This window comes from Nannobrachium achirus, assembly GCF_963921795.1.
Source record: "Nannobrachium achirus genome assembly, chromosome: 16".
Taxonomy (NCBI): Eukaryota; Metazoa; Chordata; class Actinopteri; order Myctophiformes; family Myctophidae; genus Nannobrachium; species Nannobrachium achirus.
In genome coordinates, this window is record NC_137823.1 from 59,001,123 (window position 1) to 59,021,893 (window position 20,771).

At 43.0% G+C, this 20,771-nt stretch overlaps 1 protein-coding gene across 1 annotated transcript in view; it reads right to left on the reverse strand.

Annotated features, from left to right (window-relative positions):
• Positions 1-20,771, reverse strand: part of LOC308301171 (uncharacterized protein) — a gene marked incomplete at its 3' end in the record, with an annotated part of 64,663 nt that overhangs the window by 42,685 nt on the left and 1,207 nt on the right. The window contains exons 2-14 of the mRNA XM_080745064.1: positions 20,263-20,332; positions 16,286-16,497; positions 13,962-14,289; positions 12,408-12,726; positions 10,839-11,011; positions 10,422-10,533; positions 10,148-10,241; positions 9,456-9,712; positions 8,669-8,850; positions 8,209-8,317; positions 4,542-4,605; positions 2,605-2,647; positions 991-1,141 (exon numbers count right to left, since the gene is read on the reverse strand). Coding sequence (XP_080601190.1) covers positions 991-1,141; positions 2,605-2,647; positions 4,542-4,605; positions 8,209-8,317; positions 8,669-8,850; positions 9,456-9,712; positions 10,148-10,241; positions 10,422-10,533; positions 10,839-11,011; positions 12,408-12,726; positions 13,962-14,289; positions 16,286-16,497; positions 20,263-20,315 — 2,097 coding nt within the window. The 5' untranslated portion in view covers positions 20,316-20,332. The remainder of the gene's footprint in view (positions 1-990; positions 1,142-2,604; positions 2,648-4,541; positions 4,606-8,208; positions 8,318-8,668; positions 8,851-9,455; positions 9,713-10,147; positions 10,242-10,421; positions 10,534-10,838; positions 11,012-12,407; positions 12,727-13,961; positions 14,290-16,285; positions 16,498-20,262; positions 20,333-20,771) is intronic.

The following is a 20,771-nucleotide window of genomic DNA, read 5'->3' on the forward strand; positions in this document are numbered from 1 at the left end:
TGTAGCCTACTAAAGCAGTCATTAAACTCTCAGTAGCCCAACTGTTACAGATGCGACCGGCCAGGGGTGCGTTGAGTATCGAAACGAGGTATCGTTAGTTTTTACGTGAACCGATACCCGATAGTATCGACGTCATGCAATCGATACCATTAAAAGTATCGCAGACGATACCCATCCCTAATCACAACCCATTAGGGATGGGTATCGTCTGCGATACTTTAATGCTATCGATCCATGACGCCGATACTATCGAGTATCGGTTCACGTAGAAACGAACGATACCTCGTTTCGATACTTTTGAACAATAATAATAATAAAACTTCCAGGGTTTCCTGCGTACGTCGGAATTTTTTGATAATTAATTAATTAATTCACTTAATTTTTTATATTAATTCTTATTTTTGCCATATAAAAAACACATGAATGTGCCCATGAAGACGGAAAACACAACTAAATGAATTCCCTTATTTTAGACTAATTCTTATTTTTGCCCTCAACATAAAAGGAGAGGTTGACTCTTGTCTCTTGGCCAGGTGCTACAGGTTTTAGGCCAGGGGGCCCCCCTGGCCAATAAAGTGCTGCAGGAAACCCTGACTTCAACAGTATCAATAGCCCATCTGTAAAAAGTATGTGTATATTCTATTGTAGACAAACAATAGAATTCATTATACAATAGCAGCCATAACAGTAATAGTAGTCACATCAACTACTCTACTAGGCCTACTTGACATGAAAATGGCTGAATAACTGGCTTAATAACCTATTTTGGTGTGTAAAATAGCCCATAGAAAAAGGCAAATAAGAATTATAATAATAATAAATAAAAGTATCGAAAATGGTATCGAAAAGGGTATATCGTATCGATTCCCAGGTATCGAAAAAGGCATCGTATCGATTCAAAGTTGAACGATAACCATCCCTACAACCCATGCATGAATAAATGACCCCCAACCCTCGCCTCCGACCCCAAAGCCACTACGTTTCACATACAATGATTAGCTGGTCGTCGTCCTGTTTGTCCTTCTTCTTGCGTGTGCTGCGCTCCTTTACTGCCACAGGGGAGGACTGAGGTAATGCCACCGCCGGGCCAGAGGGGGTGCTGCTGGACACTGGAGGCCGCAGAGTTGCCTTCCTCTGTGACCTAGAAGAAGACGACGGGGAGGAGAATTAGCATGAAAGCTTCCTCCAGTATCATCCATAGACATAGAAAGGTAGACGCCTCCTTCGGCTAGGGGGCGTATGCATTGAGCAACTTAGGGAATCTTCGCCGCTTCCGTGTTCATTGGTTCCGCGTGCGTCACACATACGGAAGTCGGTAAGCCAATCAGAGGCAGGTGGGGGCTGGTCTTTACGTATGCAGCCTGTAAGAACAGCTGAGCAGCGCAACATCGGAACTGGCTCTGTTGAATTGAATTGTGGTCCTTGGATAAGTCACGGAAAAGACACGCTGTGATTGGCCAGTAGTCACTTTGACTGACAGCGTTCCCTTAGTTTTTTCAGGAAGTCCGGTCTAGAACTTTTGCACATCGCTCCAATTAACTGCAGAGGCGAACGAGGCATCTAGCTCTTTATATCTGTGGTAACGTCCATTACGTAGTTAGAAACGTTCCACATTAGCAACCCGTTTTTCTGAAAGGAGTGAATTGAGACAACCTAGAAAGGCAGCGTCATGTGACTAACGTGCAGCGTCATGTGACTAACGTGCAATGTGACACAGCGTGTGCCTCCGGTACACAACAGGTTTCTCTCGCCAAGGGTCTTCAACAGGGGGTCCGGGACCCCTAGGGGGAACCCCCCCAGAGTTACTACAGGGGGTCCTCCAAATCTTTGTGTGGTAGAAACCTTTTTTCGCCTTTTTTATATTAACCACTTGAACCCTAGCGTCCATATTCTGAGAACTTTAGCCAAAAAATAGCAGATCTACAAGCTCACAACGCCTCGCAGCATGAGCTTGTAGATCTGCTATTTTCAGTAAAGAGGTTTGGTGTAGAGGGGAAAAAGAGCAGACTAAGTACAGAGTCACTGAGTGAAAGGTCACGTTTATTAACTATCGACCGTTCAAGTGGTTAAATATCTGATAACACAAGTTGACATGAATCCAAAATACACTGATGATTGTGCTGTCAAACGATGAAACTATATGGAATCTATGAAAAGGTTGCGGGGGTCCCTGCTTCATCTCTCTCTCAACTAGCCTAAGGGGTCCTTGGCCTGAAAACGTTGAAGACCCCTGTCTTACGCACATGGCACGCATCAAGTTTAATGCTAAGCAGACAAAAGAAAAAGTCCTTGCTAATGGGACAGAGCCGTGGTATATTTTAGGACCACAGCCAGCTGGACCATTGCTGCATGTCAACACACACACACACACACACACACACACACACACACACACACACACACACACACACACACACACACACACACACACACACACACACACACACACACACACACACACACACACACACACACACACACACACACACACACACACACACACACACACACACACACACACACACACACACACACACACACACACACACACCCCTTTGATATGATCAGAAAAAGAAAGAAGATGATTTATTTAAGTTCTCTCACCTTTTGGCACCAGAGCCGAAGATGGGAAACACAGCCGTGGATTCTAAAGAAAGACATGAAGGCCAAAGCTTTTAAACAATTTCAGGATAGTTTAAAATATTTTCAAATGATAACTTTTCTTCTTTCAAAAATAGCAATAATAGGCAATTCACAACACATGCAAAAATGTGTGTAGGATTGAAGTGGTTAATGGAGCAATCATAACCTATAGTTTAGTCAGGATTGAACACTCACGTCAAAGTAGATTTAACCATTTATTACAACAAATGGAACACAGTTAACCCATTTAGAACGGGTACACATTTTGTGTATCATTATTTTATGCTTTAACTATTGAAAAATAGCAGATATACAAGCTCACAGCGCGGCACCGACAGCGAGCTTGTAGATCTGCTATTTTTGAAAAATCGTGAAAATTAGAATTTTGACCCGATTCTACAAATGTCTTTTGAATCCTTCTAAGATTTTTTGAAAAACCCATGTTTCTATGTCAGCAATCTGGCCAGCCATCGTCAAAGAAAAGGTCCTTTTCACTTAAATCATGGATGTCAAACATACGGCCGAAATTTGAGCAACCCGTTTCTCCCACCTGGCAGTGATTGAGTTGATTGATTGGAATGTTAAGTGACCAGCTCTCTCTCTCTCTCTTTGAAGATGACAGCATTGCTAGGAATAGGGTGGTTGGTCTGGCTATGAATAATACCTGAACATACCTACAATATTCGAACTGTACTCAAAGATTACACATATTAGACATGGAAATTAATGTTGCTAAAAAAAATAACTTATTTAAAAAATATAATAAAAATGTAAAAGTTTTATTATTCCGATATTTTCTGAATATGCCATTATTATTCATTACTTTTATTTTTGTTATTATAAAATACAATAAAAATAATTATTGTCCTGCATCAATAATATTTTTTTAGCCATTTACAAATTATAGCGTACTGGAGACTATCAGGAATTGAATTATTCTATTATCAAATGGTTTATTCTTATTGGCACTTCTTAAAGGAGTAGTTCACCCCCAAAATGCCATGGAGCCAATGTAGACTCATTCCTAAAACAGAAATTTGATTACAATAAATGCATGCCTATTGATTCGGATGGGGAACCAAATGCATTTGGGTCCCCATCCGTAATCAATGGGGGGAAGTGTACTATTATCACATTTTTGTCTTAGTAATGCGACAAATAAAATAAAAATATATTATTGAACTCAATTCTCCATGGCGTGAGTAATCAAAGAAAAAAAAGTCATTTTGGGGATGAACTACTCCTTTAAACAAATAGCATCTCTCGTACCTAACTGCAACTGTAATACCAATAATGAAAGTAGCTATTTTACTTAATAATGAACACAATTTGTAAAATGATATACTGCTATACTGCTAGCTACAGCAGTGGCTGAGACGACAGGAAGAAAAACAGAGCGAACATGTGCGCGAGTGTGCATGCCATCCGATCCGCGACTGGTTCGGCCCTCATCAAGTCGCCTTTCATCCAATGCGGCCCTCACCCCAAGATGAGTTCGACACCCCTGACTTAAATGGAGCTCAGTTAGTCTGTTCTTGAGAGACTACTGTGTCAGTGGTTCTCAAACCTTTTCATGTGAAGGACCCCCAAAATGATATTTATTTGGCCAAGGACCCCCATCTCAAAATATTTAGTTCCGGGGACCACCCAGAAGCAAATTTTGAGTTACAAACGTTCGCTTTGAAAATACATATATTCAAAGATTTGCACACATTTTCACGACTTTTTCAAAAATAGCAGATCTACAAGCTCGCAGCGCGGCACCGAAGTTACTAGGGCCCCTCCACCTTGGACCCTAGTTAACTCAGTCCTACTCCACCCCCCCCCTTGTGACGCCCCTGTGTGTGTGTGTGTGTGTGTGTGTGTGTGTGTGTGTGTGTGTGTGTGTGTGTGTGTACCTTTGACAGGGCTGTGAGGGTCAGTGTTCAGGATGATGTCGTTCAGGTCAAAGAGAGAGTCCTCCTACAAGAGATGGGAAGCAAAACCAAAAGATTACTAAAAAATCACACCCGTGTGAACTGAGCGGTGGTCGTGGAGGCTGCGCAACAGCAAAACAAATATATAATAATTATTGAGAAAGAAGATAGCAGGAGCGCTACTGGTATCCCTCAAACCACCGGTGCTCATGAAAGGGAACACAGTGAGCAAAAAGAGGAAAAAATGTGCCACAGAGGCACACAAATCCAGGTCCAGGCACTCAGGTGGATTTAACAATAAAAGGCCTTTATTACATGGGCTAGAACATTATTAAAAAACACCAACGCGTTTCGGCAAACGCCTTCTTCAGGGTGTTACTGAACAAAGACAAGATGTAGGCCTAATTATAGGCCTACCAGGTGTGTCCACAGTGAGGACCTGCAGTCTGCAGCCTACAGGCCCCCTGGTGGCATCCTACACATGTTGTCTACATATGAAGCAGAGTATACCTACAGTCTGTTAAAAAACTTTACAATGGTTATAGAGGTTTAAAGGGCACCATTAGGACCAGCGTACAATACAACTGTTAACAAATAAACTTGAGTGAATCATAAGTTACAGATAAACCATATATAAGAACTCAGTTTGAGCAGTTTATCAAAGCAGCTTTAACCCTTTAACTTTAAACCAAGAACAAAAAGGGAAAAAAACAAACAAATAAAAAGATGTATACAGTAATTCAGAAATCAGTTATTATAAGAATGATGAGAGGTCAAAGTCCTCATTGAGACCTGGGTAATAAGTAGCCTTGAGAGTATAAATCCAGTATGCCTCCCTTTGTTTGAGGCGTTTGATTTTATCCCCACCCCTGGTATCAGAACTTATGACTTCAATACCAGACACTCTTAGAGTTGCATCACTCCCATGTTGAGCTTCAATCCAATGCTTGGCCATGGGGTACTTCATATTGGCAGAACGAATAGCATACCTATGTTCATATAGTCTGTCACGCAGTCTCCTTTTTGTAAGACCTATATAGAAACAACCACAAGTACATTCAAGTCGATACACAACATGGGTGGTGTTGCAGTTTATAAAGCTTGTGATTGGATAGGTCTTGTTGCTAAACACATCTTTGAAAGTGACAATTTTAACCATAATTATTATTATAATAAAAAATATTTTAAAAAAATATTAAAAATAATAATAATAATAACAATTATAATAATATGGGGGGGGGGGGGGGGGGGGGTGCTTGCTTGCGTGTGAGAGAGAGAGCCATCCATCCAACCATGTCATTCAGGCCACCACTGGTATTGCAGTTGATGCTCAGGGCAGACTAGACTCAACAGCACCTCTCTGGTCACCAGGGGTACTTAGGCTACATACGGACCCACCCTAGCCTGACACTTCAGTCCGCACATCACCCCCCCCTGTTGGTGGGTGGTTTGTAGTGTGGACTGAAGCTGCACATATTTTAATCTATTTCAAACGCGCCTGAAGAGCGGGCGCATTGAATGGGCCAATCAGGGTTGTATGCTTGGGGCACGTGAACTCTATGCTCCGGTCCCAGCCCCCTCCAAACAGAGCTCTTGAGCTCACGTGAGACTCGCTCGTGGACTCTGATTGGTGTCCTCTGCCCACGTGAGAGTCTAGTGGACTCTGATTGGTCCGTGAAAACTGTCATGGCGGAGTCAGACTCGACTCGTATTATTTTAATAAACTATGAAATAGTGCCGTTTCATCACGTTTTAATACCATTTTGCACTAACGTAAACATGCAGACATATAATATGTTATGAGAAATAACGTATTTTTGCAATGTCACGCCACGTCGCCGGCGCGCGCGTGTGTGTGTGTGTGTGTGTGTGTGTGTGTGTGTGTGTGTGTGTGTGTGTGTGTGTGTGTGTGTGTGTGTGTGTGTGTGTGTGTGTGTGTGTGTGTGTGTGTGTGTGTGTGTGTGACGTCAATAGGCTTTAGCCCGCCCACGCCGAAGTAGAATCTGCCCTAGTAATCTCAGACTCTCCCGGAGTGAAACGTAGTGTGAGATGTCTGGCGCTCGCAGTCAGGCAAGACCCACCCACCCACATACATACACAGATACACACACGGCCACGCTATGGAGACGGTGTGACCACCGCTCAATATTGGTGGTGTGTGTGTGTGTGTGTGTGTGTGTGTGTGTGTGTGTGTGTGTGTGTGTGTGTGTGACTCACAGGTAACTAAACTGCTTTATTCTACGTTTTAAGTAACTAATCTATTCAGAGAAGAGGAAAACAATATTGAAATAGGATCATTTCATTCCAGTTCCGTATAATACAATTTCACATGTATGCTCCCATGTGTTCTTATTAGGGGTGTAACGATATAGTAACTGCATCGAAATATCGTTTTTACCTTAAAAAATCGAAGTATATCGAAATGAAAACAGCTAAAATCTAATCATATCGCTTGGATTTGTATCGTATCGAATCGGCAGTGCAAAGAATCGATTGTATCGATACTACCTACTTGTGCATTGTATTTAGCATTTTGAAGAAGAAAAAATTAAGAGGGGTTTAATTACTTTTCCTTTCCATATAGCTACACTGGTCTATCGATAAATGTGTGTAATCTCTGGGTTCATGTCAAGGTGCAGGTTTGTCAATATACAATGTCCATTTGGCAGATAATCACTGTGTTTACTTATTTATATCCATAATAATACACGTTTCCCTTTAAAACCTGCACTATCCACACCTCTCACACAGATTTATTGTCTTTGCTAAATAGTTACTATATCAATTTTAAATCATTGAATCGAATCGTATCGTATCGCCATGAATGAACCAATATCGTCCATGTATCGTATCGTCAACCATGTATCGTGATATGTATCGAACCGCTATTAAAATGTATCATTACACCCCAAGTTCTTATACACTTTAAATAGTTTCTAGAAGCAGACACATTTGTAGGTTTACATTTTATTTTGTCAATGGTTGGTCATTCATGCCTTTTACAAGCCTACAAAGGTTCACAAACCCTTGTAGGTAACCTCGCCTCACCGGGCTTTCTTGGGGGAAAGCCTGGTGTTCGTTTACAACAGGCTGTTTGATCCTAGGCGGAAACCACAAGCAGAAGAAGTGGCGTCGCGTCGTTTTGGTTCCCCAATCCCTATTAAAATGCTCCAGTAGCCTAGTGTAGTCTTGCCAGTCGCTATGAGTTGAAATAAAAGATGCGTATACCAAACGAATTTTCCAAAAGCAAAACTAGGCCGCATCAAGGTGTTTATTAGGTAAGCCCTAAAAGTATGTCCTTGAGCGCAGGGGAATTATTTTGGGTTGAAACTGATTCCGGTTTGATAGTTCCGGACAAAGTGTAGTCCGTCCGTCTAGGACTACAACATGGCGTAAAGTGGTTTCCGCTCCCGACCGGATCAAACCCTGAAAGGTTAAGGGATCCTAGGCTAATTGTAGGCAGTTGGCATCTTAAGAAACAAAAACAAATCACCACATTTGGAGGGTCTGTATTTACTTATTGGTTTGACAGATGTCAAATTTTTTTGGGGGGGGGAGCTTAACAAGATACACTCCCAAGACATACGCTCAATAAACATTAGCAACAAACTGTTGACCTCAAGACACATGGACCCACAGAAACACACACCTGAGTGTTGATGACTGAGGCTGCAGACACAGGACTAGATGAGGATGACCTGCTTAGTAGAATCTTGATCTGCTTGGTCACCCCATACCTTTCCAACTCCTTGGGTGAACTGAAAAGAGACAGTTATTAAAAAAAACATATTTTAATTGGGGACCCCCCCACCCTGACGAGCGCTAAGAGTTGAGGAATTACATTTGTAGATCTGCTATTTTCACAATTTCTGCCTCTAATATTTGACAATTTTGTCCCATGTTTAATTTGTCATTTCAGAGGTATTAAAAAAGTCCTTAAAATGTCACTTTAGAAATGTTCAGATACCCTCTATACACTTAAACTTTATGTTGGCTTGTTTAGTGTTGAGTGAAGAAAACAATGTTGCACATTAAGTTAATCATCTGGCGACCCCCCAAAATAATTTGTGGTCCCGACCCACAGGTTGAGAACCACTGCTGTAAGGTACCTTAGTGCCTGTTGGGAGTCTGGATGGCTCTGGTCAACCTCATCGTCTGATTGGCTCTGGTCAACGTCATCGTCTGATTGGCTCTGGTCAACGTAATCGTCTGATTGGCTCTGGTCAACGTCATCGTCCTGCCAGTCGTGTGGGTCATACTTTTCTCTCCGCTTGGCGACTGTGGGTTCCTCCTAGGGGTGGGCGATATGGAAAATACAATATCACGATATTTTCCCGAGAGAGAGAGAGAGAGAGAGAGAGAGAGAGAGAGAGAGAGAGAGAGAGAGAGAGAGAGAGAGAGAGATCAACATCAGAGTAGGGGTGGGCGATATGGAAAAATACAATATCACAATAATTTCCCTAAGCTGTATCACGATACACGATTTTATCACGATTCTTTTTCATGTTGGTTTCTATGGTTAATTTTCAAGTTACTTGACAAAACCTAGACTCTCTGGGTTCCTTTTGGGAGGTCTAAATTGATCCTTACAAGTATGTAACTCTGACAGTATACAAATGAAACCAAATGGACCCCTACGGGTCCATTTGGTTTCATTTGTATACCGTCAGAGTTAAGTGGAGACCTTGACATTTTAAAGTTTGAGAACTACTGATTTAGACCAAAATGCAGGTTTAAATTGAATTCTGCAATGAATCTCTGTATTAACGATTAAACAGGATTTTTTTACAAGGCTCCCTCAATTGTATCACGATATATATACGATATCTCTGAAAAGGCATATCGTGGAGACATTGTATGTATCGTCTCAACGATAATTATCACCATATCGCACACCTCTAGTTCCTCCTCTCTGGACTGGACAGCACTCTGGGAGGACTGGACAGACTGGACAGCACTCTGGGTACTCTGGCTGGACTGGACAGCACTCTGGGTACTCTGGGAGGACTGGACAGCACTCTGGGAGGACTGGACAGCACTCTGGGTACACTGGCTGGACTGGACAGCACTCTGGGTACTCTGGCTGGACTGGACAGCACTCTGGGTGACCGTCTTGGCAGCAGAGCCAAAGGTGAGACGCACAGCGGGAGATTCTAAAAGGAGAATGTGTAGCATTTTTCAACAATCTTGAAAGTGACAAGTTTGACACATTTGAAACGTTTTCAGATGAGGCCGTCCACGGCCATATACAGTACATAATATAGATTTTGGCTTCCTTGGCATGGAAAGGTTAGAGCAGTGTTTCTCAACCACTGTGCCTGGGGACCTTTGGGTGTGCCCCTGAGAAGGGTCAAGTGTGCCCCTTGAAACTTATTTATCATTTTAAAAATGATTTAAACTAGTGAAAACAGCCAATCTACAAGCACGGCGTTGTGTGCTTGTAGATCAGCTGTTTTCACTAGTTGTGCGACAGCCTTGTATGATGAAGCAGGGCTTTCTTTACATCGCGAAGAAACGTACACATTTGAAACTTGGAGATACAAGGTTTCTTCCCGACAGTGACGATATTTACACCCCCCAGACTATACCTCTGACTGGGCTGGGAGCAGCAGTGTTCAGGCTGCTATCACTCAGGTCAAAGGAAGCCTCGGAGCCTGAGTCTATCAGAGACTCATCCTGGAGCTACAGAGAAGCAAAACCAAAATATTACCAACACCAGCAGTGATATCAATAGTATAAGTATCACACATGAATGATTGCTAATCTTTAGGATGATGTAGCTGCTGCAAGACAACAACACTTGCTGAACCAAACTTCACATTTTCTCAAGACACGTGGACCTACGGAAGCACACACACACACCTGAGTGTTGATCGCTGAGGCTGCGGACGCAGGACTAGATGAGGCCGACCTGCTTAGTATAATCTTGACCTGCCTGGTCAACCCATACTTTGCTAACATCACCTTGGGTGAACTGGAAAAAAAAATGAAAATAGTTAGTCCACAGTTCTGTTAAAATAATATACCAGATACTTTTTTGTTAACTCCTCTAAGGTATATTAATGACATGGTTCAATGTTGAAAATGGCTGGTTTTCCCCTTTAAAGTCAACAAGAGATTAGAGAGATAGTAGATACTGAATAGCAATGTTATGAGCTTCAACAAATAACAAATCAGTGTACTTTATATGATTCAACTGAATGTAGTATAATTGTATACACAAGGTTCCAATGACCCTATACAGTTCAGCATGCAATCCTATCCTATTGTGTGAAGTACCTTGGTGTCTGGTGGGAGTCTGACTGGCTGTGGTCATGTGGTTCATACTCGTCTATGGGTTCATTCTGTTCTTCCTGGATGGACTGGACACCACTCTGGGTCAGTTCATTCTGTTGGTCCTGGATGGACTGGACACCACTCTGGGTCAGTTCATTCTGTTGGTCCTGGATGGACTGGACACCACTCTGGGTCAGTACATTCTGTTGGTCCTGGATGGACTGGACACCACTCTGGGTCAGTACATTCTGTTGGTCCTGGATGGACTGGTCACCACTCTGGGTCAGTACATTCTGTTGGTCCTGGATGGACTGGACACCACTCTGGGTCAGTACATTCTGTTGGTCCTGGATGGACTGGTCACCACTCTGGGTCAGTTCATTCTGTTGGTCCTGGATGGACTGGACACCACTCTGGGTCAGTACAATTGAAGTTTCCATGGTTAGCTTGCGGTGTTACACGTTTGATCAAATTGACCACAATTCATATTCTCATTACATAGTTTGCCCCCCCTACAGGCCTCTCCATACTTCGACCGAGATGTTCGGCGAGTTGTGTTTTCAACGTGCAAATTTCCGAACTCTCGTTCGGTCCAATGCTTTTCAGAAGTCCCGAGGGATATAATTTTATGGTAGAAAAGGACTTTTTGACCGAAAACTGCGGTTTCGGTCGAAGTATGGAGGGGCCTTACCGTGTTATAATGCCATAGCTCATTGGCCACAGGGGTCAAAGCCAAAATAAATCCCAAGATGCATGTCCCAATATGTGATTTTTTAAACGTGGCACGTGCAGCGTACACCAATATTTGGTGTGTTTCCCTGAAGTTCTGCCTTCACTGAATGTGTGTGTGTGCCAATCCATGCTTCATTTTATAGAAATTAAATTCTGTTGTATTCTATTGCTTTGCTAGTCTGGCCAATGCAAATACTCATATCTTGAAATTATAACTGCTTTTAAGTTAGTTTATTATTTTGCAGATCTGCACAGATCTCAGAATCAGAAATAGCTCCTATGGAATCCTCAAGACTGAAATCAGTCCCCAGGACTGAGAACTTTAACCCCCAGTGGCCATGATTGCGACACAATTTAAAGAGGTGGTGCCATGATTTTTCCCCCCTCTAAATTTGATTATAATAGGAGGAAGATGTTTTCTTTTTTTTTCAGAAAGAGTTAAAATTAGGTTTTTATGTGGCCACACCCCCAGCTTAATTAAGTATGCATGGATGTCATGGTGGGTGGTGACCCAGCTGAAGTTAGCCACACCCCACAGTGCTGGGTGAATGGTAATTAGGGGAGGAGTTGATTCTGTGATGTAAAGTATCTGTGTTTTTTAACTGACACTTTTGACCACAAGGTGGCAGCATCCAAGAGAAAACAAACAAATACCAAGAGAATACATAATTTCTCATAACAACCACACCAGGGGGTCTAATGGTGTACTTTCAACCTCCTAGACGCATGAAAAACAGAAAAAGTACAAAACTATGGCACCACCTCTTTAACCTTCTATTTGATTCCAATCAAGCTCCACAGTAGAAACAACGAGCACAAAAAAAATACTTTCTTCCTCACCGACTGAGCCTCTTCCTGCTGTGGTTTCAAAGGGTCAGCCCGGGTCGGCAGAGGTGAGGCGATCTGCGGTGGCTTCTCTCTGACGGCCTTCGGCGGAGACGCCTTTTTCTTCTCCTTGGCCACAGGCGGCTTGGAATAAGACTTGGGGGCAGATTTCTTGTACATGGACAAAGCCTTCTTGCCTGTACTAAAGAAGGCGGCTCCCACAAAGATCTTAGGCCTGGATTTGAGGACGCTGAAATTGATGACGTTTCCCTTCTTGGGCTCCGCTAGCTTGACAGTGGTGGTGGTGATGGCTGGCACTGCTTGAGCAGTGTTTCTGTTGAATTCAGATCCATTTAATTTGGACACAGATTAAATGGTTAGATTAGCAGTATTATCATTACCTACAAAAACAAACATGAATTAAATTAAATGCAAATTAATTCAAAAACAACATAATAACTAAAGTAACTACAGTATTTTCTGGACTATAAGGCGCACCTGACTATAAGGCGCACTGTCAATGAATGGTCTATTTTCAAACTGTTTTCATATATAAGGCGCACCTGACTATAAGGCGCACATAATAGACGCTACCGTTGCGTTATGCATCCAACAGATGGAGCTGTGCTAAAGAGAATGTCAATGTCAATGAATGATCCATATATAAGGCGCACTGGACTATAAGGCGCACTGTAGTTTTTTGAGAAAATTAAAGGCTTTTAAGTGCGCCTTATAGTCCGGAAAATACGGTAACTACCAAACTAGGTCAAATGAAAACAAAAGCACTAAAGCAGTGTATGGCATACAAAGAAGAACCTAGGATAACGATACACATCTATGAATATATGCTAGCAACTCTTCACCAAGTGTTCCAACTTCCATGTCTCAAACTGAAAACGTAAACAAAATAATGTTTTATTTCGTCACTGTCTGCCCAAAACCTCTTAACGCCATTTTTGAGGTTTTAGATTTTTTTGGCATAAATCAGGGCTATTGAACACCCTTTATAGCTGAGTGTTGGTTAAAATAATATTGAACCAATGGAAAGTAGTAAAAGGTGCTTGGGACAAAACCTCCTAACTCCACACTTTCTGCCAAACCAGCTAACTCCACCCGATTGGCCCTCTCTTTTTTTCATAAATATGTGCTATTGAACACCCTTTACGTCTGTGTGTTGGTTAAAATAACATTGAACCAATGAAAAGTAGTAAAAAGCGGTGAGACACAAACAAACTCGTTCAGTGATTAAACGCTGCGCGGTATTTCACAAAGATGAACACAATCCATCTCTCCCCGCCCGCGTACGCATGCACAAACGAGCACGCTCGCGGGGGATTTCACGGGACCGCGCCCGCTCTCCTCGCCGCCCCAAAACTTCGCTGCGCGGCTGAAAAAGCCGCCCGCCTCCCGTTGAAAATGAATTGCTAGGAGGCGGTGACCGCGGCTAGTGTGGAACCCCCTTAACTCCAATTTTGAGCTCATTTTCCCCGAAAATTAACATTTTGGAGTTAGGAGGTTTCGTCCCGACAGCAGAGATTTATGAAAGCTTTTATTATTAAACCAACAAACCTGATGTTAGTCAACCTGATCTTCTTGGGAGGCACAGAGAAGTCCTTCAGCCTCATCTTGTTGCCATCAACAGAAGTAGTGGAAAACCTCTTCTTTGTCTTGAGGCTTCCACTAGTCTTCTTACCGCCATTCTTCTCAGCCGGCGGAGAAGAGCCTGAAGTGTCCTGGGAGACGGGAGGAGGAGGAAGAGGAGGCCTGGTCTCCTTCAGGGCCTTCCTCTCCAGCGGGGTGAGGTACATGGCGGCCCTCCGTTGGCTGTAGAAGGAGCCCGTCACCACGATCGGCCCAAAGGGGGACGAGGTTTTACAGGGGGACTTGGCTGGGGATCCTGGAGGTAAGAGGAATGTGTAAGGCATTTCTCAAATCCGGGCTATCATCACATCAGGGTTCCCACACATTTTTACCAATTAATTTCCAAAACTTTTCCAAAACATTTCCAGAATATTTAACCCAATTTCCAGGACCATATAACAATAATTCAGCTCAATAACAGGTCGCTTACTCCTATGTGCAATGCCCAAAGACAGGTAGTGTATGCCAGTGGTTCTCAACCTTTTCAGGCCGTGACCCCCGAAATAATCATATTTTAACTGGGGACCCGGCACCCTGACGAGCACTAAGAGTTGAGGAATTTTGTATAACACTGTTCTATTGTGGAAATAGCAGTTGCGAGGCGTTGTGAGCATGTAGATCTGCTATTTTCACAATTTCTGCCTCTAATATTTCAATCAATAACCAAAGACAACGCATAGCTATTTTTTCCAGGACCTTCCAGGACCCTTGATAAATTCCAAAACGTTTCCAGTACTGGAAATATATTTTTCTAATTTCAAAATATTTCCAGGAATTTCATGACTGTGGGAACCCTGCATGCAAGTCCATGTACACTGTTCTTTGGATAATAAGTATAAAATCATGTTGCACTCTGTATTCACCTTCCAAACGCACAAAACTAATATTATCACCATGTACAGTTACTCTCCAAGTCCATGACAGCAGTGCGTAAGGTTAGGTGTAATTATTAGGGGTGAGCTTTTAGCACAAATAATCAGTATACCGTAGGTCAGGAAACGGTCTGTAATAACAATCACCTCACTTATGAGACACAACAAACAGGAAAAAAGGTTTAAGATTAATGTTTAGACATAGGGCTGTCACGATATGACATTTTACATGACGATTAATTGTCACTCAACGATTTTATTGTGTTTTGTCGTTGATAATTACATTTCTGTTTGGCTTTTAGGCTTTGAAGTTGTACATTGCAGATATGACACATAACCTAAATACACAAATAAATTACTGACATATTTGACAACGTACTGCTTAAAAAATAACATTGATAGTGGAAATAGCCGATCTACAAGCTCACAACGTAAATGGTAAATGGTGCATTTATATAGCGCTTTTAATCCAAAGCGCTTTACATAGATTGTGCATTACATTCACCCATTCACACACACATTCATACACCGGTGGCGGAGGAAGCCATGCAAGGCACCAACCTACTCACCGGAGGCAATTAGGGGTTCAGAGTCTTGCCCAAGGACCCTTCGACATTAACTCAGGGGGAGCCCGGATTCGAACTGGGAACCCTTCGGGATTTATACCCTTCGTGCTCTAATACCAGTTTCTCTAAGCCTGAGCTATGCCGCCCCTTAACGTGTCGCGATGCAACGCGTTGTGAGCTTGTAGATCAGTTATTTCAACATTCACGATTATGACGATTATGACAAAATAATTGCGATAATGTCAAATAATCACGATTAGACGATTATGTAATAATTGTGACAGCCCTATTTAGACAAATAAACTTTTTCACATTAACCCATTTAGTGCTCCAGACATGAACGGGTTAAATGTCTAGCGTGCCGCTCACAGGCTCCTATACGCATCCATTGTCTTATTTTGAAGGCCAGAAGTCCATTACGTAAACACTTCCGGGTTGACGTCATGACGTCATTCAACGGGAGCGGTCGTCATCCCATGCCGATCCTAAAATGGCCGATCGATGCCTTTGTTATTATGTTTTTGTAGCGAGAATCTAATGCCATCCTTGGCTTTAAAAGTGTTGTTTGGAGATAATGGACATTAAAGATGGCCTCCATGTTATGGAATTACTATTTTGTGCACGTGGATCCGTGATGATGATGAATCGGCGAGGCCGATCGTGCCCAGACCTTCCACCGGTTTATAGGGTAAGAACGCCAGCGTTACTCTATATACAGTATTTTTCGCGAGTATACTCGGGATCGGCACTCTAAATACTCGAGTATTTTTCACGAGTATACTCGGGATCGGCTAGAAATGAGTTAACACCATACCAGCCAGTCTGTGTGAAGATCTCAGGGGTGAAGGACAGTTCTCCTTCTCCTGCCCCGTGTTCTTCCTGGCGGGAGACTGCTGGGGGGACGGTGGCTTCCAGGGGGTCCTCCTCCTCAGTGGCGAGCCCTCCTCCATCACACCCCGCTTGGAGCCCTCCTCCATCACCCCCCGCTTGGAGCCCTCCTCCATCACTCCCCGCTTGGCAGGATGACTGTGATGACACAAACTTTAGTTAGGCTGACAACTGCAGTGGTTCTCAAACGTTTTCATTTCAAGGACCCCCATCAGGCAGGGGTCTTCAACAGGGGGTCTGGGACCCCTAGGGGGTCCTCAGAGTTACTGCAGCGGGTTCTCCAAATCTTTGTGTGATAGAAACCTTTTTCCCTCCTAAATTATATTAACGACTTGAACCCTAGTGTCCAAAAATAGCAGATCAACAAGCAAGGCGTTGTGAGCTTGTAGATTGGCTATTTTCGGCAAAGAGCTTTGGTGTGTAGACTAAGTAAAGAGTGAAAGGTCAAGTTTTAATATTGGCAGTTCAAGTGGTTAAATATCTGAAAACACAAATCGACATGAATCCAAAATACACTGATGATTGTGCTGTCAAAAGATGAAACTATATTATGGAATCTATTAACAGGTTGTGGTGGTCCTTTCCTTGCTTCATCTCTCTCTCTCAACTAAGGGGTCCTTGGACTGAAAATGTTGAAGACCACTGCCCTGCCATAAGGCCATAACTCTGAAATGAGTCCCGGGGATGGGCCTCCATTGGAGTCCATGTTAAAATAACTTACTTCTTCTACTTAAGTTGCTATATTAGTTTAGATAGTTTAATTTGTTTTTTAATGTATTGTCTAAGATAAACACTGTAAAGATTTATTATCAGTTAAACCTGGAACAGCTAAAAACTATTTTCACTTGTGGTTCTCAAAGTGGGGTCCTGGGTCCTTGAGGGAGTTCCAGGGGGTCCCCAGATAAATGATAGTTAGGAACCAAATAGAACTTTATGGGTCTGTAACTCAGTGAACAAATGGAACCAAATGGACCCGTTCCATTTGTACTCTAGTATTTTAACATTTAATATAAATTGGGGTCCCAGTGATATAAATATAATTAAATGGGTGTCTGTAGCCTAGTGTATTTAGAAATCCTAGTTCTAAGTTCAAACATTAGCCAAATTGTAAAATAAATATAAGAAACGAGCAAACATTTTGAAAATAGCCGATCTACAAGCTCACAGCGCTCGAAAACATTGTATCGAGGACTCATAAAGCTTTTCTGGGACCCATTTGAATGACCACCTGTGGGTCCCAGGACCCATTACATTGAAAACCTAGTAACATCACTGTAGTCCTGCACCTCACTTTGAGAACTACTAACGGGACCATTGGAAAGTGGAAACTACTGTACAAAGATCTGAAACCATGTTGCTGCTTTTGAACTTTGCCACCAATAAAACCTCTCAACTCTCAAGGCTCAGTGTACAGGCAGGGGCGTCACAAGGGGTAGGAAAGTGGGACTGAGGCCCAAGGTGGAGGGGCCCTAGTAACTTTAGCTATTGAAAAATAGCAGATATAAAGCTTGTAGATCTGCTATTTTTGAAAAGTCGTGAAAATGTGTGCAAATCTTTGAGTATGTATTTTTAAAGCGAACATTTGTAACTCAAATTTTGCTTCCGGGGTGGTCCCTGGAACTAGATATTTTGAGATGGGGGTCCGTGGCCAAATTCATATCATTTTGGGGGTCCTTCACATGAAAAAGTTTGAGCATCACTGACATGGAAACATGGGTTTCTTGCACACATTTTCAAAAATAGCAGATCTACAAGCTTGCAGCGCGGCACTCGGTGCCACGTTGTGAGCTTGTATATCTGCTATTTTTCAATAGTTAACATTCATGGGGGGCCCACAGTGAATCTTTGTACCCAGGGCCCAGAATTTGGTGTGACGCCCCTGACAGCAGGGCTCAGCAACCTTTTTTAAGTGCCATGTTTTTATTTTCTATATAGTCAGTGTGCCATGTCAACATTAATTTTAATGACACCACATCAAAATTCTGACATATTTTGATTGTCAAGACATCTATACTATAATTTTCCGTCCGTCCGTCCGTCCGTCCGTCCGTCCGTCCGTCCGTCCGTCCGTCCGTCCGTCCGTCCGTCCGTCCGTCCGTCCGTCCGTCCGTCCGTCCGTCCGTCCGTCTGTCTGTAACAGCGTTTCTCCTCAGTGGCTGGAGCAATTGATCTGAAATCGCATCACCATCAGCATATCAACACACCTGACATAACTGTGAAGCCCGTTTGTCACTTTCACAAATCGTATGCTGTATAATAGCATTTTTATGGTGTATCTATATCTATTTAGCCTACAGTACCTTTTGTGACCACACATGTTAAGGGAGGGGCGCTGTTGTTCAGGCCATGCACAATCACACACAAACCCACACACACACACACACACACGGGGGGGGGGGGGGGGGGGGACAGTATCTCTGTAGCCATTAAACGAAACGGGTTTCTTACATTGATGCTCCTACATCATGCAAGCACCAGTTAAAGTTACTTTCCATCCCTCATATACTGTATGCACAGTGCACATCCCATAACCCACACACTGCACATCATTTTGGAGCTCATATCTTTGAACGGGTAAGGGCTAGTTGTTATAATGATCATTAGACTCAGAACAATAACCCACCTATCTCCCCGACTCCCTCCCCAGTCACAGTTCAGAATTTTAATGAATGTAGAATTATGTGCAGGATGTAATTTGCTGCAAATTGGGTGACTTCAATGTAATTGACCACGTTTAAAACAATATTTGATTTTACAATATAAATCCTCTCTCTCACACTTCTGCCAGTGTGCCAGTGATCACCCTCCCCTGTGCCAATGTTGGCACCCGTGCCTATGGTTGCCTACTTGCCAAATCTGTCACACTCGCTTGTAAGTCGCACTCGACAGTATCGGCAACGTTCAATGCTTAAATTGACACAGTACAGAAGAGACATATAGAGAGAAATATAAATGTGCTATGATGAATAGTTTGTGTTGGGGGAGGGGAGGGGGGGGGTCAAAAGCAGCGTAAGGATTTCTTGTCTTCATTACATGTCAACTCTCCCGAGTAGTCTGTCTGAAGCCAATAGGTCAGATCTGTTATGGGTGTGAATTTAATTATGGCATCATCCATCCATCCATCTTCAACCGCTTATCCGGAATCGGGTTGCGTGGGTAACAGTTCCAACTGAGACCTCCAGATTTCCTTATCCCGAGCAACTTCCTCCACTCCCTCAGGGAGTATACCGAGGCGTTCCCAAGCCAGTTTGGAGATATAATCCCTCCATCTGGTCTTTGGTCTGCCACGGGGTCTCCTCCCAATGGGACGTGCATCAAGGACCTTCCTAGGAAGGCGCTCGGGAGGCATCCGTACTAAGATGCTCGAACCACCTAAGCTGACTCCTTTCCAAGTGTAGGAGCAGCGGTTCTACTCCAAGTCTCTCTCGGGTGACTGAACTTCTCACCCTATAGGGCTGTTAAGTATGACATCATTTTGTAGGCAGAGGAGAATTTCTGCCCCCAGTTTCCGTGAATCTTTTTACTATTTTTACTATTTACACATTTTCTTCTCTTTGTTGTTGAAAGGAAAGTGTTAGAATTATACTTTAGTCGTTATTTTTGTCTCAGATCTGTTGAAATAGCGAGGGACAGAAAATGCTCTGGGGGCAGAATTCTCCTCTGGCCACAAAATGATGTCACGGCTTAAAAGCCCCATACCAGCCACCCGTCTGAGGAAACCCATTTCGGCCGTTTGCACCCGCGCGACCTTATACTTTCGGTCATGACCGATAGGTGAGAGTAGGAACGAAGATTGCTCGGTAGGTAGACAGAGAGCTTTGCCTTCCGGCTCTTTTTTTTTCTTCACCACAGTGCGATTTAGCGACTGCAAAATGGCATCATGGTATTTATATTATAAGTCACCTGTCAGAGTCGGGAGAGGGCAGTGTCCTCTTCCTGCTACTGGTGTGGATCATCGTTTTCATGAATACACCTACACACACACACACACACACACAGCAAAATATGCACGCTTTTACATTTGATACAAAACACAAGAGTATAGCCATTACCTAGCTCTGTCCATAGGAGGACAACTGTTCTAACACTATGTATGGACCAGAGCTACCCATTATAATCAGGGACCCAGTCCCTGATAATGGGAGAGGACCTGTGATGTTCTGCCGTACTTTTTATTTCTGTTTTATCTATTAGTTTGGTCATTAAGGTCCACAGAATGACAGGCCTGCTCTGCTGGAAACATCGCGAAAAAAAAGTTATGGCCATTTGTATATTCACTGTCCCATCGACTTTGTTTTGCATGAAAAACATTCCTTGGGCTAAATTTTGGCCCCCCAAAATTGGAAAAAATTACGAGTCATCAAAAAATCTTCACTTTTCACAGTTTTGGGGGGCCGATATTTTGCCCTAGG